The sequence below is a fragment of the Colletotrichum higginsianum genome, chromosome 4 (genome assembly GCF_001672515.1).
Source record: "Colletotrichum higginsianum IMI 349063 chromosome 4, whole genome shotgun sequence".
Classification (NCBI taxonomy): Eukaryota; Fungi; Ascomycota; class Sordariomycetes; order Glomerellales; family Glomerellaceae; genus Colletotrichum; species Colletotrichum higginsianum.
Window position 1 is genome coordinate 3,152,518 of NC_030957.1, and position 25,673 is coordinate 3,178,190.

Below are 25,673 nucleotides of genomic sequence, written 5' to 3' on the forward strand. Positions count from 1 at the left end.
GGTGAGCGACGTGGAATTACGGCGGCCAGCCAGTGGGGGGCCACCGAATAGGTAATGAGACGGAGTCAAACGACATGCAAGAGTGTGCACCGAGACACCACTCTCCAGGGTCGCCGGTATGATGGCAGACGACCAATGGAGGAACCCAAACCGAGACGGCTTGGCTTGGACCCTGTGATATCGTCACCGAGGGCATCGCGTTCCAACGTCTCGATAACCCCTGATCAAGCAAGAGCGCTTCAAAGGAGTGGTATGACTAGCAGGGGATCGATCATTGCCCCCGGGCGCTAGCAGACGTCATCCGCCTTTCAGGGGAAGGGGCATGCGGGCCGGTAGCTGCATCGGCTGTCTGTCTCAGTGGCGTCGTGCTCGAGGAATGTGACGCAGTGGCTGGGGCTGGCGATGAATGGATGGCATTGTCTGTCCGTCTGGGCTCTAGATGCGATGAGAGACAATTCAGCGAAAGGGATTCACAGTTGTAGCCGAGGTGACGGATCTTGACGATGAGATGCAACATCAACAAGAACATCAGATGTAAGTGACAAAAGGCAAATGGGAGAATAGGAGACAGGAGAATGGGGAGGATCAGATGGATCGAAAATACGTACTCCAAGGATCCACAGGCACAATTTGGTTCTGGTGGGCCGAGATGGATCCGAAGAGTACGTACCTGACTTATGTAAGGCACTGGTGATGCAATGGTGAAGATGGCGGGCGTCGGAAGGACAGTGAGTGAGTGCCAGCTCCAGCCCCGGAAAGACCAGAAGCTCCAACCAGCCACTGGTCACAGACTCACAAGCTTCCTTCTCATTGAGTAGGTAACTACCTCATGTACACTTCCTGCAACGCAGAGAGAAACAGTACATAATGCACAGAGAGAGCAGTTGCGGGGTAAACCCTGCGCTCAGCCAAACAGCTTCGACCCCGCAGCTCCCAAGCTCGCCTCACCAGACCAGACCAGACCACCTCCTGCTCGACCAGGACCTTGATCTCATCCAGCATGTGCCACGGTCATTGCCATACCAACCAGAGCAACCCCCCTTCTCTGGTCCTGCTGGGCCTGTACATGGACATGAACCTTGGATGGACCTGGACCTGGGACCTGGACCTGAAAGTGCCCTTGCCTTGCGTTGCCCTGATTTGCTATCCCATGTGAGTCGTCTGTGCTCCGACCGACACCAACACTGACAATACAATAGACGAGGAAGTACATAACATCCACACCCCCCCCGCCCATCGCTCCCCCGTCCACCCATTCAACATACATCTCGGTCGCTCAACTCACATACATACACACACTACTACACACTCACCCTGATTTCAAGGCGACACTTGTGCAAATCTTGTCTGATCCTGCGTGGAAAACAAGGCGACTCCGAAAGACTGGCCGATACCAGCGATTCCACCCCGACCGCGACATCCACCTCCACATCCACACCCATCATCGCCTCTTTCCATTAACCACCAACCATCAGCATCATCAACCATGGCTGACGACAACGCCACCTCGCAACCCCCCGTTGATGAGACGCCCATCTCTCGCCCGCCCGGCGAGCGCAAGAACTCGCTCGAGAACCACCTCCAACACCGTCCCAACCGCGCCGAACTGATTGAGAGTACGTGATCACCTTCCAAATCATCGTCGTCGCCGCCTCTTGTCCCCTCCCATTTCCCTCGCATTTCCCTGTTCTCCCCCAATTCCCAGCTTCCCAAGTGCGGCGTCCGCCCCTCCACTTCTTCTCCCGTCCGCCGCCACGCACCCCACATTGTCCGCCTCAACCGCCGATCACCACTCCCTCGGCGCGAACGGGCCCCACCGTATTGCAGCATCCATCCCATCTCCCGATCTTCTCCAACCTGCTCGAATGGCGGACATGAACCCGTCGGCTAACTTGGCCTCTTCCCTTCCCAGAAAACATCCTGCCCGCGTCCAATGCCGCGCCCAGCTTGATCGCCCACCAGAAGGAGCTCGAGAAGCACATGCGCGCAGACTCGCTTAACGATAAGATCTCGCACCGCCCGGCTCCCGAGGAACTCATCAAGGAGGGCGTGCTCAAGGAAGACCCGCGCAGCGCCGAGGACAAGTACGCCGAGGCCATCGAGGACGAGTACGCCAAGCGCGAGGGGGGTGCGTAGATCGTTGTCTGTGCTAGGAGCCTCGTGTCCATGCCTGCGTAAAGGTGCCGTCGAGGCGACCGAAACGACGGATCGAGGGCGAAAGCGCGGGGGATCATGTACGATTATGGATGGCCTGAACAGCACTTGCGGTCCGGGATCTCGATGGACGAGGAGGCATTCCTTGATGAATTATGAACAGCAGAAACAGAGATGAGAAAGGAAACAAGGAGGGTTGGTGGATGGCCGAGAACCGGATGCGCAATCGTGTTTTCTCGTTCTACCTGGCTACTACTTGCTTCTGGAAATGACCAGGAACGAAAGCACTGCTGCAAAACGACAGCCCTGTTTTCCATTCAGCCCTTGTTGTGATGAAATAGGCAAATGCAAGATGGGGCATCCATCCCAGAACTCGTCTCCCTGTGTATACATGTATATATGAACTGATCCTGTGTCCTATTCTAGGGAACGCACCCTTTGGTCTGGGTCCCCTCTCGGACTGCAAAACATGTGAAATGGTCCCATGGACCGGCCAGGCCACGCATGACCTCATGTTTTTCCCCACGACGCTCTCCTACACGACGCCTCGGCCTGCGAGGCCTACGAAGAGTCGGGGCAAAATGTCTCAGACCACGCGGTCTGCCTGGCCCGGGCTTCCTCGTAAGCCTCACTGCCAGATCCGCAAACCCCCGTCCCCCCGCCGTTCCCCCCGTTTTTCACCATCCTCATGTTGCCCTCGTTCTTCCGTTGCCCTGAATCCGCAGTCGCCAGTCAACAAAAGGCCGCCGCTCGCTGGACGAATCCCCCTCCCAGCTGCATCACACACACACACACACACACACCTCCCGCCGCCCCTTGCATGCGACATGCCCTCCATCTTGCAGGGAGGTAGCCAACACCCCCCCCCCCCGGCCTCCTGGGCGAATCACCGTCATTGCTTGTTCTGTGCCGGTCCCCCCCGTTGCATAATCACAAGAGAGGGCCTTTCAATCTGTGCTCTTTCTGCAGTGAGACCCTGTTGGGCCTGTTGGGGGGGTTTCTTTTCTTTTTTTTTTCTCCCTTTCCCCATTCCTCCAAGGGTCTCCACCATCACCGGGGAAGTAATTCCTCAACCGTCGTCTCACTCCTTATTTTATTTTTGGCCGTTTCTGAAAGTCAACACTGTCTGCCATTACGTCTTCTTGAAGAAGGAAAAAGAACTTGGGGTTGGAGAAGAAGTCAATTCTCATTGATGGCAACAGCTAAACTTGCTTCTTGTAGGGAAGAAATCGAGTAAAAAATAGATCAAGAGTCCCATCCGATTAAAGAAAAGAAATAGACCAGGCATGACACGAGGTAACCATTCTATCGCTTTGCCATGTAACCCACGCCCCCCTTCCTCGTCCTTACATCTGTCCGTCGTGCAAGTTTCTTGTCCTCAATCCCGTCATCGTCCCAAGTTCCAATCCAGTCCGCCGTCCAATCATGGTGATACAGTATCCTGTACAGTTGTGCGCTTATCCCAGTCGCTATGTTGAATTCCAAAAACGCCAAGTGATGCATTTACAAAGAGTAGGTAGGTGAAAGGTGTTTGTGTGTGTGTGTGTGTGTGTGTGTGTGTGTGTAGGAGAAAGTGAGAGAGGAAGCCGCAACGCTTCAGTGCCTCGAGTAACCACCGACGTAAGGCGGTGTCGGCGCGTCAATCTCTTGGCTGGTTTGGTTGCGGTTGATGACGGTGACGCCCGGGGCCGTGTGTCTTATCGTGGCCTGGTGTCCGGAGGCGCCGTAGACACGGAGGTAAGCCTCATCGCCTCGCGAAACGGAGCGTGGCGCGGAGGAGCCGTACGAGCGAGAAGAGTAGTCGCTGTTGATCGAGGCCGGGGCCTGGTGGACGACCGGCTTGGCGTTGCTGTATCTGGAAGACATCTTGCGTGATGTGGTGGTAGTGGTGGTGAGGGCGGTGATGGTGTTGCTGGTGTTGCTGGTGGTAATGGTTGTGATGGCGATGGTGGTTCTTGGTTGCGCTTGGTGATCAATGGTGATGGCAGGCTGGTTCGAGGTAAAACTTTGAACTACAAAGATACGATGGTAGGGTCTGGTGTATTGGTTTGAGTTACGATGGCTTGGTGAGAGAAGGAAATCAGAACATGGAGCGTGACGGAGGGCGTGGCTAGATATATACTCGAGAGCTGTTTGCCAACCCATCACGCTCGACCTGGGATGCCTCCCATAAGGTACACTGGTACTCGGACGCGTGTGCCATCAGCGCTCGCAGTAGGCAGGGCATGCTAGTCCCGGGGTACCGCAGAGACGAGAGGGCCCCCGTCTTGGGCTGGCTGCCTGGCCATGTTTAGCTAAGGTACCGGACTGAACCCAGGCCCAAGATGGGAGAAGAGGAAGAAGGCCTTGCAGAAAGTCTCGCTGGCTGTGCCGGCGAGGCAGAAAGTTGGCTCGACCAAAACCCGGTCTTGGACCTTGGTGCTTGAGGCTGTGTGGGGATACAAGTAGTCCTAGATGCTTGGGGCTGACAGCTAGGTGGGTGTGTGTGTGTGTGTGTGTGTGTGTACGATGTATGTAGACAGATGTACAGGTATGTGTGCATCGCAGGGCGACAGCGGCATCATTGGGCATCTTTTGTTATGTCAGGGACCCTCGAAAATGCAGGGGCTGTCGGGCACGGAAACGCCAAACCGGTGTTAGTTAGTTGAAGTGGACAAAGCCGCGGGTTGAGCAAGGAAGCAGGGAAGAGGGTTGTTGTGATGTTGCAGATGCTGTGGAAACTCGAGTGGGTGTGGTTGGCGGGTCTCTCGTCTCTCGTGGGGGATGTGTGCATATGCGTCTAAAGGCTCGCGCTAGAAAATCTTTGGCCCAGGCCCTGGCAAGCTCTGGCCCTGCAGAAACAGGACAAGCAGTGCATTTCACGCTCATTGTCATTTGCTTTGGTGTCGCGGTGGCGAATGTCTCTGGGCGATTGGGCGAGACGGCGTCGGAGGACGCAGTGCAGTAGGGCGGATTCGTCAGGGTGATCGGTGATTGAAGGACTGCCGCCGCGCCTCGACTTTGGTAATCATCAAGTCCTTTATTCCATCTTGCACCGGCCCTAGCTCGTGTTTGTCACCATTCTGGCGGAATGACAACATGTAGGACGTTGAAACTCGTCGACTGACGCCGCATTCCGGCGCCAGCCTGCTGTGGATTACGAAGCAGGTACGCGGCCGCCGTCATCTTGGCCCTTGGTGCATGTTCAGCTTTGGGGGCCGGCGAGGAGGTCGGTCCATGGGTTGGTTTGCCGTGAGAATGGAAAAAATGCAAGGCTTGGCTTTTGGTCGTAGGCCTCAGAACTCAAACCGTCATGGTGCGTGGCCACGGTTGGCCCCGTAAGCGCCGCGCAGCAGCACACCGAGACGCTTCCAATCATGGTGTCCCGAAATAGAGTTACGCAGCAGCTGTCGACCGAATCCAGGATGCACAGCAGGAATGAGAAGAAAAAGTTTTCACTCCTTTGCGGTGGTGCTTTGAGACAAAATCCAGCATACCCCCTGGTTCACCGAGGCCATCGCTGCCCAACGCATGGATGGCCTCATGATCCTCAGGTAGAAAGGGTAATTTTCGTTAATCGTTTTTTCTTTCTTGCGCTTATCTCAGTGGGTTCCCACAACGGGAGCGTCCGCGGGAGTAAAAAAACATGTGTCTGCTGTGGTTTCTCGAAGCCAGCCAAGCCAGGCCTGTCCGATGGGCCAGAGAGTTCGGACCAAGCCTGAAGTTTATCATGCTTGAGAAAGGCGCCGGGGGGATCCCCTGCCCTGCGACCCAAATGTCCACTGTCCCGTCCATTCGATCGGGTCTCAAGCAAGTGATCTGGCTACGGTTGGCCAAATTACCTGCAGAAAGAATCCAGGAGGAGATCGTGGTCGCCTGCAGCAGTGCAGCAGCGCAGCATGAAGGCGGCCCATTGCCGCGAGTGGGGTGTTCATGTCTTGCGTGCAGCGGGCAGGGCGAGCTGCAGGATTAGATCCAGCCACTCCCTGGAGGTCGAGTGAACGGACGGAGCTGTCGCCGACACCACTCAGTCGACTGACTGACTGCCTTCAATGTGCGGAAAGGAAGCAGAGACAGAGCTCGCCCAGTTTGTTTGTACCTGTAGAGAGCAAGCATCATTCGGTCGTCTACATCGATGCACGAGCGGATAGGCAAGGTACCCTTGCGCAAATGCGCAGATGCGTGCGTATCTGTATCCGTACTCTGTACATAAATGCCCGCCGCTCGACGCGTTTCTCCGTGTCGCAGTGGGGGGACAGCTGGGTGACAGGCGGACAGGGACAGGTCTGACGAGTAGGGACGGCTTTGGCGAGTTGGGGGTTATTTCTTCGCGGCTGCATTTCCGTCATCGGCTCGTATTTCAGAAGGCACGTACGAAGTATTGCCATTATGGTCTGCCTGGGGCGTCATGACGATTCTCCGTCCTGCACTGCCGCCCGTCCCGTCGTCTAGTTGTGAGGTTGAGGCTCGGAACGCACGAAAGCACTCGTGACCCGAGTGTACTTCCTCTGTACGGACTGGACTTGATTAGGAATGCAAACAAGCAAAGAAACCTGGCCCAAGGCAGACGAGGAGGCAGACGAGGCGGTGCGTGGGCGCGGGATCCCGGTAGAGTCAAGTGACTCGAATTTGGTCCTGGGCCTCGTGGGTGTAGATCCGGCTTGGAAATGGAAATGGAAAAATCCAAGGCTGTCGATGTTGTCTCACGTGCTGCTTGGGAGAGGTCTCCACCATTGCCGTCCTAAGTGTCCACAGGGGAAATGATCACTGTGATCAGTGGCCAGTGAAGTACGTGTACTCCGTACCTTGTGATGAGAATGGAAGGATGGGAATTGTTGGTTTGACGTCACCAAATCAGAAGGCAGCTGCGAGCCAGTGGGGCGACGGCGGCGGCGGTGATAAGACTGGGTTCATCTTTATCGATAAGAATGGGCCAGGCAAATCCGCCCCGGAATATCTCATGAGGGTCCACCCCTCACCCCCCCTCATTAACGGAGCTTACCAGCCAATCGGAAGAAACACAACTTGAGGCGGCGTGTCTTCAACCCACCTTTGGCTGGCCTCACTGTGGCAGCAGCAGCATAGCTGTCTTCCCGGCCCTTGGTCCTTGTTGCCCACCACCCACTGTTCGTCTCCGTTCCTGATTCGACCAATTGACCGCTCCTCGTTCTCTCTTCCTCAACCCATCCTTCACGCATTCAATCCGTTCAATCCCCCCGTGTCGCTGCCCTACTTCGTTTGACACAAGACTCAAGACACTATGCAGGGTCTCCTTCTCTCTCTCGGCCTTCTGGCCTCCTCCGCTGTCAGCTTCGTCGCTGCCGCCGATGTCAAGATCGACGTCACCCAGGAGGTCGAGTGCGACCGCAAGTCCAAGAATGGCGACAAGCTCACCATGCACTACCGTGGTACCTTGCAGTCCAATGGCCAGCAGTTCGATGCCAGTAAGCCACGGCACCCTTCGCGTGTTCTGCCGCGATATCGCTGACGTGCTGCTTTCCTATCTAGGCTACGACCGCGGAACCCCTTTCAGCTTCAAGATTGGCAGCGGCCAGGTCATCAAGGGGTTAGACCGCCAACCGATCGACGTGTACAACACGCAGACGTCGCAGTCGCTGACAATTGTACAGATGGGAGCAGGGTCTGCTGGACATGTGCATTGGCGAGAAGAGGTAATTCAGGAGGCACTCGGCCATTCGGGATCCAATCGTTGCTGACGCCTCACAGAACCCTGACCATCCCCCCTGAGCTCGGATACGGACCCCGCGGCATGGGACCCATTCCCGGCGGCTCGATCCTTGGTATGCTTCACACTGTTACATCGCTTGGGTCAAGACTGACAACCGTTCACGACAGTTTTCGAGACCGAGCTGGTCGGCATCGACGGCGTTCCCAAGCCCGAGAAGATCATCATCAAGGCGTCCGAGGCTGCCAGCGAGGCTGTTGAGTCCGCCACCGAGGGCGTTGCCGAGAAGGTCGCCAGCAAGGTCGCCGAGGCCGCCGACGTCGTCAAGACCATTGTCGCTGACTCCGACTCGGACGGCCAGGAGCACAACGAGCTCTAAACGGCTCTTCCGATATCGCGATAAAGGGGGGGGGTTTGCATCCAGTAGAGAAAAGGCGGTCCACATCTGGCTAGATGCCAGCGCGCGAGCCAGAGCTGTACAAAAAGCATTCTGAGACGAACATGGGTGGATCACGAGAAGCATACGATGAGATGATCTTGGGCGAGCAATATACACAGCAATGCCAACCACCGCTACGCTACGTGCGCGTGACAATGCCACTCCTTACCGGAGAGCCTATGATGTGCACAACTTGATGAGTTAGGACCACAAACGTCCCGTTCGTCGGAATGCCCTTGGCCCGGGATCCGGATTCGGTGGATCTCGGCCGGATCTGCATTGGATGTAGGTTATTGACGGATCCACCCTTTCGGCCCCGGCCGCCGGACAACTTTGCCGGGCTCAAAACATACTTCCGCCACAGGGACTTGAACCTCGAATTCTTCACACGGCGTCACTTCTCGACCGGCTACCCTCTATTTTTTTGAGGGTCGGTCGTATCCTCTTTCCAGCTTCACATGTGCGATACTAACATTTCGTTTTCATCTTTTTCGTCAAACATCCGCCAATTGCAGCAAGGCATGCCTCATACTTGACACAATCAACCCAGGATCAACGTCATGCCTGCTTGAGCCAGTCAGCTTCCAGGAGTGTCTGGGCATCTGGGCGTTCTTCCGGATCGATCCTCGTCATCGCCGTGACCAGTTCCAGGAAACCCGTCCTATCGGACGCCGAGATGTTGGGATTCTTGGAAAACTGCTCCAACGAGACGGGCGGGAAAGTCGAGGGCTTCGTGAGATTGCCTAGTCCTCTTCTCATTAGCTCAAAACTGGAAGACATGTGACAAGAATCCCCAGTGTTCCGCACCTTCGCTGTCGATGTACAGGTCACGGTTCTTCGACCGAGCCAGCAATCGTTCCGGGAAAGCACCCAGGACCGCCGTCATTTGCGCTAGGTGTGCCTCGGGCGTATAGGAGTCTCGCGGCGCCCACGTCCCGTCGAAAAGCAGGCGACTTTGGGCAAGCTCCCATATCTGGGGCCGTTGTTAGCACACCGTGGATCGACGACGACCAAAGTGGACAAGGCGCTGTTTGGACTCACTATTAGCCCGAGATTCCAAATGTCGACCTTGCGATCCCATTCGGCTCCGAGTATCACCTCGGGGGCGCGGAGCATATCAGGCTGAATCCATTCCGTCAGGTGCTTGTCGAACCGACTGGCTTCTTGCCGTTAGTCCCTTTTCACGCAAGAGGCATCCCTATGGGGACTTAGATGTGCCAAAATCAGTGAGCCGCACAGAAAGCTCGGTAGACCGGGCGAGATCCTCTTCGCGTGACGTAACCTGTGTCGACCTCATGTAGAAGTCTTGCGGCGGCGGCAACGGGGGGTCTTGCGGCGAGAAAGCCTCCGAGGGTACGTTTTCAAACATGTCGTTGATGGCGGGGCTTTCGATGAGGATGTTTGTCGGCTTGATGTCTGAGTCTTCCGTCAGTCTCATAATCAAGGAGGGCGGATAAACAGAGACCGCGGAAGGCCCTCGACGGGCCCCGCGGGCTGTCACTAACCCGTGTGTAACCTGGCATGTGTCGTGAAGATGGGCAAGAGCGAGGAGAAGTTGTCTCGAGACGCTCTTGACCAGGGGCGGCGGCAGCCTCAGATCCGGGAAGAGCCTTCGAAATCGGGACAGATCCGGCCCCATGGCCTTGAAGACGAGGCAGACATGGTTTCCATGGGGTCCGCGATGCTCAAACTGGTCAAGAAGCCCGAGAACATGGGCTGCCCCTGGTGGCGACATGGGCGATGCGGTACAGGGTTTCAGGCGCATGAGGGTTTCCAGCTCGAACGTGTCGTTCCCGTTGCCAAACGAGTCGGCGGTGAGTACTTTGAGGGCGACATGCCGCTTCGTCCTGCATGAACGCGAGATTAGGTCCGGAATCCGGGAGGAATCAGGCACAAAGGGGTTAGGGGTACCTACTCTTGGTTACATGCAAGCCGCACCGTGGAATAAACACCGTAGCCGAGCTTACTGACGATCTTGTACTTGCCATTGTTGAAGACATCACCGATCCGGACGGGGTGGTAGCCTCCGGGGCGATATCGCGCGATGCTCTCTTCGTGGATGGCGCGCGGGGACTGCGCCGTTTTGACGGACCGGCTTAGAGCAGATCTTAGCCGCCTCATGCCGGAACTGATGATGCCTGCGATGTGCGTCATGAGTGTTGTGTGATGCCGGTTTGGATGAGAGTTGTTGCAGAGAAAGTAGTAAAGTTAGCGCGTCAGGAGTCCGAGATCACGTCACAGTGCCCCATACCAAGCACAAGAAGATGGCCTTACACTTTTAGCTACACACTTTCAGACAGCAGAGTATGGGTTTAAATCACATGAGTATAATAGTCATGAAACTCGATAGCAAGCACCGCAAGCCTGAGGAGTAAGGAGTGAATACTCTCGAGGCCCAACACGTGATATGTACTGGTGGCTGGTGTAATCTGAAAGTGGCTGACGGATCACTTGTATTATCTCAGTGAACTGCACTTCTTAAGAGTTCTTCATCACCCATCGTCTCGAGCTGAGAGAGAGGCATCAAAAGTGTTTGAAAACGCCTGGGTGGTATCCTCATAGTTCTTTAATATCGATAATACAACCCGTAATGTAATAACCCGCTCTTTGTTTTCGTTAGGTACACATCACTGGCCACATCCCCTGCTTAGTCAGTCTCGCCTCCTCGCGTGCTAGCACCAAATCGTCAAGCAGCCGCCAGCATACGGTGATGGCTGTGCACCGTCGATGATAGGAGGCCGGCGGCTGATGACCAAGAGGGTGTTCTCTTGCTTACTGCATGCATGTAGCTGGCTGAAAACCGCTCATCAACTGTTGGGTTTACTTGCGGTGTCTGCCACAACAGCAACGTTCTCAAAAGCCACATTACGCCACTTCATACCCATGGTTTTAGGAGGCCACGAGTGATTTTCATCCACACCCACCTCTGGTGCTTCCCGAACAAGGCTGGCCAGTCAGTAGTCGGCTCTGAAATCCCCAGATGTCTAGCATAAATACTGAGAGACGTCCGTTACCCCGCTTGATCTCTACAGCCCTAGTCTGCATCCGCTGGTAAACCGCAGCATCATGTCTTCAGCGCACTCCTATGCCAAGGCGTCATTTGCGCAACGCCAGCCATACCGGCTTGAGAACGACTCGGGGCCGGATGAGCAAAACAGTAAGGAAAGCTGGGAGGGTTAGTGGTTAGTTGACGGCCGAGAGGCAGAAGACTGACAGAAGCAGAAGACTGACATCGGAACAGAAGATTCGTCGGACGCTGACTCGCTCGACTCAGTGGAGGACGAGAATGGCGACTCGCCGCAGGATGCCAATGTCTTCCGAGGCGTAAACAAACCAAAGTATGTGCCCCAGTCGAGATAAGAAGCTGGGGTATCTTGCAACTCGGAGCTGACCTCTACCGTGATCAGATCTTCCGATGTTTTCATCGCTGTCATGGGCGCTACAGGCTCTGGCAAGAGCTCCTTCATTTCTCTCTGCTGTGGAAAGGCCTTGAAAGTAGGCCATGATCTGAACCCTAGTAAGCCCCCCAAGAGATTGCCTGGCTATGTGAAAGAAGAGAACATACTGAAAACTTCTCCTCCACTCCCTCCACAGGTACAAGCACGATTGACGTATATGCGTACGAAATCTCGCCCGACCAGACCGTCTACTTGATTGACACGCCCGGCTTCCATGACATGGAGCGCAGCGACACCGAGGTCCTGCGAGAGATTGTTGACTGGCTGAGAAAGTCGTACAAGGCCAGCATCCTCCTCCACGGAATTATATATATTCATCGTATTATGCAGATTCGTCTGCAGAGCTCCGCAAGAAAGAACATCCTCTTATTCAAAGAGCTCTGCGGTGACGAGGCCCTCAAAAATGTTATTCTCGTCACGTCCATGTGGGACAAGCTATCACGGTCCCAGGTGTCCGATGCCAAGGCCCGCGAGAAGCAGCTCGTCGAAACGGACTGGGGGTTCATGGTGTCCAAGGGCAGCACGGTGCACCGCCACCGCAACACGGCCGACTCGGCGCGGGCAATCGTCGACCGCCTCGTCAACAGCAAGGGAGGCCGCCCCATGACGCTTGATGCCCAGAAGCCGATGACCGACATGAAGCAGACGCTGGAGGAGACGGCCGCCGGGCGCGAGCTCGATGCCGCCGTCGCCAAGGAGCGCAGGAAGTGGGAGCGGGGGATGCAAGACACGCAGGAGCAGATGCGCGAGTTTATGCGCGCGCGAGACGAGGAAACGAAGCAGGTGTTGTGCGAGATGAAGAAGGAAGACGCCCAACGGCCGACACATGAGGACAGGAGGGCCCAGGAGAAGGAATGGCAGCGGGAATTGCGTGAGATGCGGGAAACGCAAGAGCAGATGCGCGAGGCCATGGGGGCCCAGGAGAAGGAGTCGCAGCAGGCATTGCGTGAGATGAGGGAGGAATACAACCAACGGCTGGCACGCCTGGAGAGGGACAAGGAGCGCATGCAGGTCGATATAGAACTGCTCCGTGGGCAGCTGTCGTGAGCATGGAACCAGGCATACCCATGGCCAGGATGAACAGCGCGTTCAGCGTCGGCTTAGACACGCCAGTAAAAGCGAAGAAGCGTTGTATGTTCTCTTCGGCCAGTCGACGGGCCGTCTCTTCTTCCTCCATGGCTTGTAGATATAGGCGTGTAACGTTTGAAATGGCGAGAGAAAGAAATGTCACAGCCTAAGAAGGTGGCTATCTCTTTAGGTGTAACTGATGTTGGGTCTGGCATGAGTTGGCCAGCTTCTACGTTACCTATCCAGGTCAGACTTGCTGCATGTCTACTACCTATCGCATGTTTACATAAGTGCAGGCTCATTCAGTAAGGTTGACGATCCTGCTCAAGGCAGTGAAGGGTTCGATGGGCCAACCAAGCATAGTTGTTATAAGTAGGAAAGAATGCTGCGAAGTAGATCTTGTTCCCAAGTGTGACATGAGGATATCTAAACGCAAAGAACCACAGGTTGTGAGACGACAGTTCCATTTTACTTGGTTCATGCTTGACAGGCTGGTATTCCAAGTCTTTCAGACTGTTTACTAACAATCAATTGAAACAGCACCAGTGCACAAAGTTCCACGATAAAGCATCGCGGACATGAATTGCCCAATCATGTCACGTTGCTCATCAAAGTCATTTGAGCTTGATGACATGAGAAGCAATGTTACTAGACTAAGATACCGTCAGAGTATCCACACAAGTTGTAACCATATCTCTCACAATGAGAATGAGCATGAGAACGTCTGCCAATGTTGCCCTCTTCATGCCTGTAATCCTGGAAAAGTGTCTCGATACCCCTCGACTCTATAAACTCCGTCGCTTGAAATTTCCCACTCCCTGGCTGAAGGCCCAAGCCAAGGTCGGCAGCTGCATGCTAAGCAATGACAAGCTGGTGATCTTGGTATTGTATGATTTCGGATGTTGCTCCGTTGGCGAGGCACATGGAGGGTAATTTGATGTCAGCCAGCCCCGGCAAAGGTGGAAGACTTTTGCGGTAGATGCCTCTGCCATCGACTTCTGTGTTCCAAATAGGCGACAAGAAGGTAGACTACGCCTCCATGATCACACTGCGGGCGAGGTAGCTGAGTGTGGCACATCTCAGGAGTCCTCGTACCAGAACGGCGTCGCGGGACACTTCTGGGCCCATTCATCGCGGCACTCCTGGATGTACTTCTTCTCCCGGCCATCGTGCCAACGCTCGGCCGCACCGCGCTCGATGCGCTCGCCCTCGAGGAGGACGATGATGCCGTTCTGCTCCTGCTCGCGGATGTCCTCGAGCTCGAGCTGCAGGGACCGGCGGAATGAGAGGAAGTTGAGGCGGCAGTCGCACAGGTCGCTTTCGTACTCGTCCGCCGCCTCGGCCCGTCTCCGCGCGAAGTACTGCTGGATCCGGGTTCGCTGGTGGTCAAAGGTGCGCCGGATGTGTTGGAGTTTGCGGTGCCGCCTGGCGCGCAGGCCGTCGAGCCCGTTCTGTTGACTGGCGAGAAGGTCTGCTGGGGGTTCATCTGGTCCACCGTCGGAACCTGTTACTGGAGTCAAGTCTGGTGGGCTATCGGGTCCGGCCGAGGCGTTTTCGAGAAATGGTTGGTTGCTGTCGCTCATTGTCTCTACGGGCGAGCTTCCTGTTTGAAGAAGTGGAAGGCGGCCGGTCTGGATATCCTCGTCTGATGTACAAGACATTGTAATGCTTTGGATTGTGATGATTAACCCTTTGCGATATTCGCAACGTTTCTTCTCAGAACTTCTTGAGGTACTTGGGTCAAGGTAACTCCGATTTGAGTCGGGTCTACAGAGAAGTGCGATCCCATGGGACACCAAACCTTATGTAGGTAGACGAGGCCCGCGGACCACGAAAAGCTTTCTTTGAACCACGAGAATAACCTAAAGACAGTGTATCTGACTGAAAACAAAGCTTTTATCGTGCTGTGTTCCAGATTTAGGCATCTGTTGTTGTGGAGTGGGCTTGGGTGATCATAAGAGCTGCTTGTTTCCGAACATAACCTATAATCTTCCAAATACAACATCGTTGCGCTGCTAACTATCAACCTGCTTAGTTGACCGCATGTCCACCAAAATCCTGCTGGACTTCTCGGCGGCAGTTTGGTCCAAGCCGAGACTCACGACTGGGCGGTCCAGCCAGCGCTTCGCCAAACTCAAAGACTCTGTTCTCCCTGACCAGCCGCCGTTCGCCGTTACAGACAGAGCAAAAATGGATTCCACCAGGGTGATCTCGACCCCGCGCTTCACCCCGCCCAGCATGGTATGTGAGGCGACGGGTATCAGGGTCCTCGAGCACGCCAGGTTCGTATTGGAGTCCGGCTTCAGGGGGTAGCACTCCGACGTCGTCCGGTGGCCGCCTCCCGGCACCTTCGTGACGACGCCGCTCGCGCCCGCGGCGGACAGAACCAGGGTAGACCACTCGTCACGGACGACGCCCTCGGTCAGCCCCAGCCTCGCATCAGGCGGGATGCTCTGAAGAACCGGCAGAGGCATGCCGTCGGCTTTTTTGCGGCCGGAGATGGCGAAGCCGCCCTCCACGGTGTGTAGCGTCTTGACATCGTCATGCAGCTCGATCCGATGGACCCGGACGTGCCAGTCCGGCCACCTGTTCGTAGGCGGGACCAACGTCGTGTCGACGCTCACGGCCCGGTCTCCCCAGGGATACCACTTGGCGCTGGCAGCCTGCACCTCCTCCACCAACCCCTTCTCCTCCTCCTCCACCGCGCCCGACGGCCCCCTGACATAGGCCGTCGAGAAGCGCACCTGTTCCGACTTCCATCGAACGGCCCAAGTCTCCCCGCCGTCCCGGCTCAGGGCGAGCGCGTTGTCGGGCGCGATCTGCTGGATCAGCGGGCCCGTGGGCACCGAGAAGGCAAAGGCCGAGGAGTAGGCGAACTTGGCGTACTTGGCCTGGTTCGCCTTCATCGGCCACGCGACGAACTGGCCGGGCGCCAGCAGGAAGTGGTGGTTGCCCGCCGGGTGGTTGCAGAGGATCTGCTGGGGCGCCGGTGCGAGCGTGACGGCGTCGGCGGCTTCGGTGACGGTCGGGTAGGGTTCTTCCTCCGCCGTCCAGAAGGCGTCGTCGCCGGCAAGACCGACTGCGATGAGGGTCTTCAGACACCAGTACGGCGACTGCGGGGAGTTGTAGTCCTCGCTCAGGTACATGTTCCTGGTCTCCGAATGTCAGTTCCGCTTCTGCATGTTCGTGAACAGTTGGAACCCTCTCGGCCGAGCTCTATTACTCTTCCCACTTACGGGTAAAGCCAGCCAATGTTCAGACTCCCGTCGGGATAGAAGATGTCTTCGGAGTTTCTAGCCCACCATCTCAGGTGTCTCAACAGGAATCCTTTCACCGCTCCAGGCGAGTCGAGTGGGCTCGGCATGTCGGGAACTTGCGCAAAGGCCAAGGCAGCAAAATACCCGCCGCAAGCGAAGCGGTAGGTCAAGGACCGGCCAAAGGGGACAGCGGCTCCTGTAAACCGTCAGTCGTCTAAATACAAAACAACGCTCTGTGCCTTTTTGAGCGAACCTTCGGCGTCAAAGTATTTCCAAAAGGTGACCCCAAAGCCCCGCGCCCGTTGCCGGTACGTCTCGGCTCTCCCGGGATCCACGTCGGCGGCGAACCGAGAATAGAGCAGCTGACTGAACTGGATCGCGAAGCTCCCGGAGTAGTAATCCGCCTGCCGCCCAATGCCCACGGCATCGCGCCGCCCAGTCTTCTCATACTGCTCGGACTCGGCCTGGGCCTGTTCGGGTGTCTGCCAGGGCCCATCTGCCGACCAGCCGTCGAAGCGGTAGAAGGTGTCGAGCAGCGCCAGGTCGGAGTCGATCTCGTCGCGGACGTCGTCCCAGGGAACGCCGCAGACCTTGGACAGCGCCAGGTTTCCAAAGACCCTGAACCAGCGCCAGTTGTTCTTGGGCATCTCCATCCCGTTCAGCGTGCGGAGCCAGCTCGCCACGTTCTGCTTGCACCGCGGGCTCAGCGGCGCGTAGACCCGGTCCGGGGCCGAGAGCAGGGCAAACGCGACGATCTCGGCCTCGACCATGCGCTGGTCCGTGTCGTTGATCTTCCCCCAGTACTCCGGGTGCTCGGGGTCGGTCCCGGAGACGAAGCCGTCGATCCACGGCTGGACGACCTCGTTGATGGACTCGGCCAGCTCCGGGTCGGAAGCCGAGTCGCAGCCATGGAGCAGAGCGCCGACGGCCCATAGAGGCCGGGCAAAGCCTTCGAGCTGAGCTGCCGTCTCGTCAAAGTGGGTGGCAGAAGATACCGGAAGCCGGATCCTGCCGTTGGCCGGCGAGAAGTGGGGCAACAGCGGCCGGAGGAGGGCGAGCGTGGCCCGAACAAGATCGGACCGGGTCCGGAGGTCATTATCGGAGAACCCGGGTAATGGTGGCATGATGGATACGGCAGTGCTCGAACTGGAACACAACGTTTTTGTTTTCGAAGAGATGAGCCTCGGGAGGGGTTGCAACACGCCACATCTTATTTCGTCTTGGGCAGAGCATTGGTTCCACACTAACTGTCTCCGCGCATCGGACGCCGGGAAAGATGCCGGGCAGGTCACCGACACTGTCCAATAAACGTTTTGGGCCTCAAATAACAACGGATAGACAGACAGGGGGACAATTTCATTCACTCATCCGTAGTATCTACTCACGGGAGGACACTCTCCCATCTAATCGACGTGCTTGACATCACCGCCCTTCAGGTGCTCTTCGTCCAACAGTGCCCTGCTCTCTTTCTGACGCTTCTCCTCCCTGCGAATCAGGAAGAAGCCCAGTGACAGAAAGAACCAGCAGCCCAAAATAAAAAAGAAATTCACAATATACCCTTTCTTCCAGCGAGGGCTTTCGATGACGGGGAACACGACGATGGGGTAGAAGGACGAGACGGCGAAGCCAAAGGTCTGCGGCGGTGCGGGCGGTTAGCATGCGAAGTCGGCATCAGGTTTTTTTTGGGTTTTTTAATCTCATCAAGACTTGTGGACTAACTCACCAGCATGCTGCCCGTGCAAAAGGCGCGCGCCTCGGCCGAGTCCTTCATCCAGTAGTTCACGGTGGGGACGAGGATGGGCGTCACGGCGGCGCTCACGCCGAAGAGATAGTAGGCGGTGAAGTGCAGGCCGTGCGGGATGAACCAGATCATCTGGCAGATGTTGGCGAACATGAAGATGGCCATGACGACCTGGAAGATGGCCCAGGTCGGGTAGACCATGCACAGGGAGGTGGCCAGCACGGCGGCGATGACGGAGACGCCCTGGGCGCCGGTGGGGATGGTGTTGATCTGCGGGACGGTGTAGGTGCCCCATTTGTCGGCCTGCCACTTGAGCCAGAGGCTCATCTGGCCGTGGGGGTAGGCGCCCGAGAGGAAGAGGACGTAGGCGAGCACGCCGACGTACCAGTGCCAGTGGCAGAAGAGGCGGCGGAGCATCTGGGCCGTGATCTTCTTGGGCTCCTCGACGCCCTCGTCGCGCATGCGGCGCTGGCCGAGCTCGTACTCGCTCTGGGAGAGCCACCAGGGCTTGCCGCTGGTCGGCATGCCGGGGAAGATGAAGTAGCCCATGACGGAGAGCGGCAGGCTGATGCAGCCGTCTATTATGAACAGCCAGCGCCACCCGGCCATGCCGCCCACGCCGTTCAGGTTGGTGTAGGCGGCCGACTGCAGGTAGCCTCCGAGGATGACGCCAAAGTTATTGGATCTGGTAGTCGATGGATTGTAAGCCGAGAGGTTTTTGCCATCTCAGAAAAGCAGTTTGCTCGTGGATTCTTCCCCTCCCCACACACACACCAGGACTGACTTACACATACCACAAGCCCGCGCGCTTGAACAGCTCCTCGGGCTTGTACCACGACGAGAGGATGAACAGCGAGCCCGAGGCCACGGGCGTCTCGAGGACGCCCAGGAGGAAGCGGGTGCCGTAGATCTGGGGCGCGGTCTGCAGCTTGCACTGCGCAAACGTCAAGATGCTCCAGAGCACCTCCATGGTGGGCAGGAAGTACCTCGAGTACTTTGGCCGGGACAGGATGAGCATGGCCGGGACCTGGCAGATGATGTAGCCGACGTTGTAGAAGGTCTGGAAGAGCGAGTATCTGGTTTGGGGAAGCTGTTAGCTGTTTGTTTGGTTGGTTGGTTGCATGTTTTCATTTGGGATCGTGGCAATGGGGTTCCAGCGGTTTCGTACTCATTTCCGTAGAGCTTCAGTTCCTCCTTCATTCCGGAGACGTATGCGCTGTTGATGTTGGAAGAATCGAGCCACTTCAGGAAGAATGCCTGTCGATGGGTTAAGAGGTTAGAGAACATCAACAATGAGGAAATCTTGGGATTGATCGTGAGGGAAAGAAAGACAAACCACACTGCAAAAGGTCAGGAGGAACGCGTCCAGCTTCCTCAGGAAATGGGACTCCTCCTTGGACAAGTGCGAGGGATACCAGTCGAACATGTACAGCCATGCTATCCAGAGAGATCTCTTCCGCGGCTCGTTCTCGGTCTCGCCGGCCTCTTCCATGACGGTCGAAGCCGCGACGGCTGGGACGGCCGCGTCCTTGACAACGGGGCGTCCAGCCGAGCCCGTAAAGTCGTCATGTCGAGGGTGGTTCTCCTCCGTCACCGTCGTGGGGGCCGTTGTGGCCATTGTTGACTGCCAAGTTGAGGCTCGATCGTTGAGAGGGAGTTTGTATGGTGTTGTCGACGTCTTCCCAGCTTATCGCAAGGTTTGAAAGCGTCTACTAAAACCAGTAGTCGACGGAACTAGCTGAGTTGACGGGGCTAACAGAATCCACACAACGAATGCAACTCTCGCGACTCTCGGCATCTTTTTATTCTAGCTCGGGACTTGGCTACGACGTTGCCTCCCATCATAAGCATCAACCCCGGATAAAGCCAATTTTCTCCCCCTCCTCCACATAAGCTCTAGTCTCCACGATGAGCGGCAGTACATGTTAGGGCCTCGGTCCATTCGCTTGGTGCCGGGCATCGGTCGAAAGGGGACCGGAGTGCTTAATTCGCGCGGAACGTCTTCCCCCCCTGTTCATCACACCCCCTGTTCATCCATCACTCTCCCCCGTTTCTCCGCACCAACCTCGTTCGACCATAGTCACTTGGCCAAGTGACAAACCGACCACTCCCTGTTTTCACCCCGGTTCCGACATCCCCAGAGTGCAGAGTGCGGGGCAAAACGCCTCGGTTGTCTCTTTTGGGGAAAGGAAGGGCAGGGTTGTGAGAACAAGGTGAGAGATGAACTGAGATCCGGGAGACAGGCAGACAGGCAGAGAGAGAGGAGAGAGAGAGAGGAGAGAAGAGAGAGAAACACACACACACACTGGGAGAGAGAAAGAGAGTTGTCCCTCCTCTCTCCACAGAATCCACACAGCCCGCCCTCCCCTCGTTCCCCAGTCTCCCCGACTTTCCACTTCATAAACACGGAAATCCTCTTTTGATCACCCCCTCTTGCATCGTCGTCTCGCACGATTCCAGGGCCGATGATTCTCACGCATCCGACGGGAGCACAGCAGCGCACGCGCCGCAACACGCCTCGTTTGCTTGCTTCCTCTCTTGTCACTCATCAGGTCTCACTGTCCCCCTCTCTCCACCCCCCCGGGGACCTCCTTCAAGCCCACCAACCCCTTCCCCGGACCCCCTCCGGCCGCCGCCGCCGCCGCGAACCCGCTGCGCGCCGATCCTTCGAGAGAAAGGAGGGACCACAGACCACACATGGATCTGACCGCGTCGGCCTCGGGCTCGGGGCCCCAGTCCCAGGACGGCACGTCAGAGAACGACATCCCCTCGTGCCAAGGCTGCCGACGCCGCAAGCTGCGGTGCTCGCGCGACCAACCCGTCTGCTCTCATTGCAAGCGGCTGGGTACGTCAAAATCACCCCCCTTGATTATTGCTCTTCTGATCTCTCGGACACGCGAGCGCGCGTGAGCGCGGATGCTGATTGGTTTGCTGTGCGTCTGACAGACTCACCATGTGTCTATGACCTGAAGAAGAACAAGCCGGGCATCAAGCCCGGAGCGGTCGAGAGTCTCAACCGCAGAGTCGGTACGTTACATACACTCTGGGGGGGGTTCGGAGACGTGCATATTGGTTGTCCTCGGGCCACAAAGAACTGACAACGTTGGCGGCGCGCTTTGCAGAGGTCCTCGAGAACGCTCTGCTGCAAAAGTCCCACGGGGAGAGGGGCTTCCCCGGCTCCCACGGCCATGACGACGAGTCCGGCGGCCACGCGCCGGCAGAGTCCCAGAACGTCGTCGGGATTCTCTCCCTGTTGGCCCGGGAGCTGCACAAGCTCAACTCCAAGAACAGGCTGAACTCGCAGGCCGGCACGCCCGAAGGAGGTGCCGACCATGCCGTCCTCTCGCCGGCGACGTCCAGCTCGTCCCGGCGACACACCGTGGACGGCATCGAAGTCGTCGCGCATCCCCACAACCAGCCGAGGAAGAGGCGGAGGGTAGACAGCTGCGGGAACCCCAACATCGACCTCGCGTACCCCCTAGAGGACTTGGAAAACATCACGACGAGCCTGCCGCCCCCGGACCTCTTGGAGGACGTCATCAACGTCTACTTCAACATCATCCAGCCGTGGATCCCGATCCTCCACGAGACCCAGTTCCGGAGACGGGTGCATGACCCGGAACAGCTCCCGCGGCTCGTCGTGGTGCTGCACGCCATGGTCGTCGCGGCCCTCCGATACGTCGACAGCCCTGAGACGCGTCCCTCGGCCCAGGAAGTCGAGCGGCGGGCCCTGCGGTCGAGGAACATTGTCATCCTCAACGCCATGGACCAGCTCTCCGTCGAGAACCTGCAGGCTCTGGTCATCCTGGCATTCAACGATGTGAGCACTTCGTCACTCTTTCAATCACAGGCTATAGGGTGTTGCTGACGTGTTGAAAGATTGGAAACGGCGATGCCTCCAAGGCCTGGTCAGTTGTCGGGTCTCTGACGCGAACGGTTGAGTACCTTCAACTGAGCATCGAGTCCGATCACCAAGACAAAGAGCCCCTGCTGAAGCCGTTGCCTTCGATTCCTCCTCCGCAGAACTGGACTGAAGAAGAAGAACGGCGTCGTGTGTTTTGGAACATCTTCAACTTGGACAGGTGGGTGGAGTTTACCCAGTCTTTGATCGTGGTGTCTGTCAACTGTCCGGATGAGATGCTAATGTCTTTCCCAGGTTCTGCTCCGTAACTACAGGGTAAGATCACACAGTTCACAACTCGACAGGCCGAATGTCACCACAACTGACCCTAACCCTCTCCCCAACGCAGGTGGAACACCAGTTTGACATCCGACGACGTCCACCGCAGACTCCCAGCCGACGGCGGGCTGTGGCACAAAGAAGAGCCCGTCATCACGCCCTTCTTCGGCATCTGGGACCGCTCGGCGGCCAAAATGGGCAACTCGATCGCCTTCCTGCCCGTACACTACCCGAGCCCGGAGCAAACGGCCGAGGCGCCGCCGCAGACGCCGGTCAGCGCCAGCTCCCACAAGGGGCCGAACACGGTCGACATGACGACCGTCGGGGCCTTTGCCTACTGTATCGAGGCGACGGAGAGCCTCAGCAGGGTCACGACGTATTTCTTGCAGCAGAAGATCAACTTCCAGGACAGAGGCGAGGTCTCTAGCTGGCTGACGAGATTCAAGGAGCTGGACCTGCGTCTAGTACAGTGAGTTGAAAACATCGCCACCACCACCAACAACAACCAACCCTTCTCCAAGACCATGAGTCCGGCAGTGCCGGCAGCTAACCTCATATAAAAATAGTTGGAAAATGTTTCTGCCGCAAAAGTGGAAGGACTCCAACATCTCGCGCCAGCCGGCCCTCATCAACATGGACCCCAACCTGACGCTCGCCCACGTCACCCACAACACGTCCATGATCCTGCTTCACCAGCGCATCGCCTACCCGGAAGCCCGGTGGTCCGGCATCGTCAAGCTGCCCAGCTTCTGCAGCGCCGAGACGTGCCAGGAGGCCGCCGTGGAGACGACGACCATCACGCGCAAGTACCTCAAGTACACGCCCGAGAACAGCCCGGCGACCAGCCAGTTCGCCTTCTGCGTCTTTATCAGCGCGAGAGTGCTCCTCGGTAGGTGCAGCCCGGTCCTTGAGGAGAAGATGGCCCCCCCGTCTCCCGTCGAGACTCTTGTGGGGTGTATTATTTGACTGCTGCTGACAACATCACCTCCTGTGTAGTCCACTGGCGGTACTACGACGCCGAGCTCGCCCCCGAGTTCTGGATCCTCGTCGACAGCATGGAGGAGATGGCCCGGCGGTGGGTCGGCCCCGTCCTCCGCGAGAAGAACGGCCGGTGCCTCGCCGGGAAGTACGCCGCCCAGCTCCGCGAGCTGCACCGCAAGTGCGAGGCGGACCCGAGGTTCAACGTCGATGTGCTGGGGTATTCGAGCGGCATCGGCGGTCAGGGCCAGGGCCAGGGCCAGGGTCAAGAATACAGTCCCGTCGCCCAGACGCCGGCCTTCAGCCACCAACAGGGCAACGCTCTGTTCGCCCAGCCCTCCTCCTCCTCCTCCTCCAGCAGGATGGCGCCGCCTCCTACGTCGAGCCCGATGGTGCCGAGCCAGACCGCGGCCGTCCCCCAACGAAGACATTCCCAGCCCATCTTCCCGAATCAACAACAACAACAACAACAACAGCAGCAGCAACAGCAACAACAACCTCCTGGTCAATTGCGGCAGGGCCCGATGATGGGGCCCATGGGCTCGCCCATGCCGATGTCGACCGGCTTCGCGCCTCGGGACCCGGACGCCCCCGATGAGCTGTCCGCTATCTCGCACATGCTGATGGACCAGCGGTTCATGGAGATGGACCGCATCATCAGCTTCGACGACATGATGTTCACGGCGCAGACGGCGAACAATGGGAACAACGCCTCGATGCCGGTGAACGGATGGGGCCACGTCGACGGCTCGCGGATGGGATAAGGGAGACCAGGGGAAGGAGGAGCATGACGATAAGAAGTATGATGAGCAGTGGGAGAAGCGAAAGGAAGGAAGGCGGCCAAGGTGGTTCGGATTCTATAGCTATGACTATGCACGATATACCCTCACCCGCCATCTCTCTATATAATAAATAGTCTGCTTACACCAGCCCCATCTTCAGCAACCTGTTGCCAAACTCAATCAAGTAGTAGTCCCCGTAGACCAAGCCGTGGTCCCAGTACCGCTTGTGGTCGCGCGCGTTGTGGTTCGCCGTCGCGTTCTTCAGGACGGCGTCGAACGTGCGGCCCTCCTCAACGTCCCTGGTGCCGATGTCGCCGTCACCGAAGACGAACTCGGCCTTCTCCGCCGCCAGCGAGAAGTCCAGCGTGTCCGCGACGATACGGACGGCCATGTCCCGGAACCGGGCGCTCTCGGCCGCGCGACCCCGCCCGGCCAGCGCCTGCGAGAGGACCAGCATGCCGTTGGCGGCGATGACGCCCGCGGACGAGTCCCGCAGCGGGAACGCCTCGTTCTCGATGGGCGCGTCAAAGTCCCAGAGCGGCACGTACCGGCCCTTCGTCCTGCGCTCGCCGCCCTCGCCGCCGCCCTCGACGGGGAACTCGACCGAGTCGGGCGACGTCTCGAGCCGTAGGATAAAGTACTCGGCCAGCCCGCGGGCGACGTCGAGGAACTCGGCGTCGCCGGTCCACAGGAACGTCTGCGCGTAGCCGAGGATCGCCCACGCCTGGCCCCGCGCCCACGTCGACTCGACGGCGTAGCCCTGCCCCGTCCGCCGCTCCTTGACGCCGCCGTCCTTGGGGTCGAAGTTGACGACGTGGATGGTGCTGTACAGCTTCCCTTGAACGACGCCCCGGGGGTCCGTCTCGGGCCGCAGGTTCGCCGCCATCAGCGTCCTGGCGTGCGTCGTGGCCGCCTCGGCGAGGTCGGCGTCGCCCGTGTGCGCCGCCGCGTAGTAGAGCAGGTCGAGGTTGCACATGGAGTCGATGATGACGAGGAAGTCGTCCGTGAGGCTCGTGATGTCGACCCCGTGCTGCGTCAGCGCGTCCCACGACCGGATCGCGCCGACGGTGGCGTTGTACCGCGTGCGCAGCGCCCGGGCGGCCGTCACGATGGCCTCCAGCGCCCGCCGGTCCTGCGCGACCTCCCACCGGACCCTCATCGAGGGCTGGATCATGAACGACATGTCGTGCGTGTCCGTCCGCCTGGCCGTCGCGTGGAGCGGCTCCGACCACGCGGCGCCGAGGGACCACAGCTTCGAGAGCAGGGCCGCCTTGTCTTCCCCGCCCGGCATGGTCTGCGGGAACTTGACGAGCCTCTCGATGAGGGAGTAGATGCTCCCCGGGAAGAAGCCGCAGGTCCAGAACGAGGCCTCCCGCAGGATGTACTTGCCGGCGTCCGGCCCCGTCTGCAGCACGTACTCCGGGTACGCCGTTGGGGGGTTCTATGTCGTCATGTGAGGTTTTAGCAAAAGAATTCCCATGACCCGAGGGTTCCGTGTTTTCTTTTTGGACTGACATTTCCAACCAGAGCATTGGCGGCGGTCCGGAAGATCTTGGCCGTGACATTCTCTTCGTACAGCCCGCCTACTTGCTCCCTGATGGGCTTCGAATGTCCCATCTTGCGCCGGGAACCAGGGTCAGACAGGCCACCGGTTTCTGAGATGCTGGTGTCGCTATCAGCGTTGAGCTCTGTCGTGCTGTCCGACTCGGCGTAGGCAGCGTTTGTGGTGGCCGAGAGTCCGTCCGCAAGGGTTGAGCCGGGGCTGGTGAGGTTGAGGTGTGACATATTGGGGGGGGGGGGGGGGGGGGGTTACTGGGTAGGGCTGTATGGTGTACCAAGACTTTCCAAGAGGTAGCTTTGCAGGAACGACCACTCACGAGATGATCGATACACGACGTGGGATTGCTCAAAGGCCCGGGGCTAAGCTGTTTTAAACCGTGTTTCCCGCGTT

At 57.8% G+C, this 25,673-nt stretch overlaps 10 protein-coding genes across 10 annotated transcripts; 4 read left to right on the plus strand and 6 right to left on the minus strand.

Moving 5' to 3' along the window:
• Positions 1-1,486: 1,486 nt before the first annotated feature.
• Positions 1,487-2,136, plus strand: CH63R_06253 (Rpel repeat protein; the record flags this gene model as incomplete). The annotated part of the gene is made up of 2 exons (XM_018301228.1): positions 1,487-1,616; positions 1,913-2,136. The coding sequence occupies 2 exons, from the start codon at positions 1,487-1,489 to the stop codon at positions 2,134-2,136; spliced, it is 354 nt and encodes a 117-aa protein (XP_018159078.1).
• Positions 2,137-3,750: 1,614 nt separating this feature from the next.
• Positions 3,751-4,299, minus strand: CH63R_06254 (uncharacterized protein; the record flags this gene model as incomplete). Its single annotated transcript, XM_018301229.1, has 1 exon — positions 3,751-4,299. The coding sequence occupies one exon, from the start codon at positions 4,297-4,299 to the stop codon at positions 3,751-3,753; it is 549 nt and encodes a 182-aa protein (XP_018159079.1).
• Positions 4,300-7,393: 3,094 nt separating this feature from the next.
• CH63R_06255 (Peptidyl-prolyl cis-trans isomerase) lies at positions 7,394-8,198 on the plus strand (the record flags this gene model as incomplete). Its single annotated transcript, XM_018301230.1, has 5 exons — positions 7,394-7,577; positions 7,642-7,699; positions 7,764-7,805; positions 7,861-7,934; positions 7,990-8,198. The coding sequence occupies 5 exons, from the start codon at positions 7,394-7,396 to the stop codon at positions 8,196-8,198; spliced, it is 567 nt and encodes a 188-aa protein (XP_018159080.1).
• A 618-nt stretch (positions 8,199-8,816) lies between these two features.
• CH63R_06256 (Serine kinase) lies at positions 8,817-10,412 on the minus strand (the record flags this gene model as incomplete). The annotated part of the gene is made up of 5 exons (XM_018301231.1): positions 8,817-9,001; positions 9,066-9,231; positions 9,300-9,414; positions 9,467-10,105; positions 10,174-10,412. 5 exons carry the CDS (start codon positions 10,410-10,412, stop codon positions 8,817-8,819), a joined length of 1,344 nt encoding a protein of 447 aa, XP_018159081.1.
• A 912-nt stretch (positions 10,413-11,324) lies between these two features.
• Positions 11,325-12,763, plus strand: CH63R_06257 (FAD binding domain-containing protein; the record flags this gene model as incomplete). Its single annotated transcript, XM_018301232.1, has 4 exons — positions 11,325-11,433; positions 11,500-11,596; positions 11,666-11,775; positions 11,853-12,763. 4 exons carry the CDS (start codon positions 11,325-11,327, stop codon positions 12,761-12,763), a joined length of 1,227 nt encoding a protein of 408 aa, XP_018159082.1.
• Positions 12,764-13,863: 1,100 nt separating this feature from the next.
• CH63R_06258 (uncharacterized protein) lies at positions 13,864-14,367 on the minus strand (the record flags this gene model as incomplete). Its single annotated transcript, XM_018301233.1, has 1 exon — positions 13,864-14,367. One exon carries the CDS (start codon positions 14,365-14,367, stop codon positions 13,864-13,866), a length of 504 nt encoding a protein of 167 aa, XP_018159083.1.
• A 432-nt stretch (positions 14,368-14,799) lies between these two features.
• CH63R_06259 (uncharacterized protein) lies at positions 14,800-17,165 on the minus strand (the record flags this gene model as incomplete). Its single annotated transcript, XM_018301234.1, has 3 exons — positions 14,800-15,934; positions 16,021-16,237; positions 16,295-17,165. The coding sequence occupies 3 exons, from the start codon at positions 17,163-17,165 to the stop codon at positions 14,800-14,802; spliced, it is 2,223 nt and encodes a 740-aa protein (XP_018159084.1).
• A 279-nt stretch (positions 17,166-17,444) lies between these two features.
• CH63R_06260 (Vitamin H transporter) lies at positions 17,445-19,400 on the minus strand (the record flags this gene model as incomplete). The annotated part of the gene is made up of 5 exons (XM_018301235.1): positions 17,445-17,675; positions 17,765-18,467; positions 18,571-18,858; positions 18,951-19,039; positions 19,119-19,400. The coding sequence occupies 5 exons, from the start codon at positions 19,398-19,400 to the stop codon at positions 17,445-17,447; spliced, it is 1,593 nt and encodes a 530-aa protein (XP_018159085.1).
• Positions 19,401-20,479: 1,079 nt separating this feature from the next.
• CH63R_06261 (Fungal specific transcription factor) lies at positions 20,480-23,704 on the plus strand (the record flags this gene model as incomplete). The annotated part of the gene is made up of 8 exons (XM_018301236.1): positions 20,480-20,627; positions 20,729-20,809; positions 20,875-21,602; positions 21,662-21,864; positions 21,939-21,959; positions 22,033-22,431; positions 22,529-22,851; positions 22,959-23,704. The coding sequence occupies 8 exons, from the start codon at positions 20,480-20,482 to the stop codon at positions 23,702-23,704; spliced, it is 2,649 nt and encodes an 882-aa protein (XP_018159086.1).
• Positions 23,705-23,861: 157 nt separating this feature from the next.
• On the minus strand, positions 23,862-25,507 carry CH63R_06262 (Unsaturated glucuronyl hydrolase; the record flags this gene model as incomplete). Its single annotated transcript, XM_018301237.1, has 2 exons — positions 23,862-25,163; positions 25,238-25,507. The coding sequence occupies 2 exons, from the start codon at positions 25,505-25,507 to the stop codon at positions 23,862-23,864; spliced, it is 1,572 nt and encodes a 523-aa protein (XP_018159087.1).
• Between the last annotated feature and the right edge of the window lie 166 nt (positions 25,508-25,673).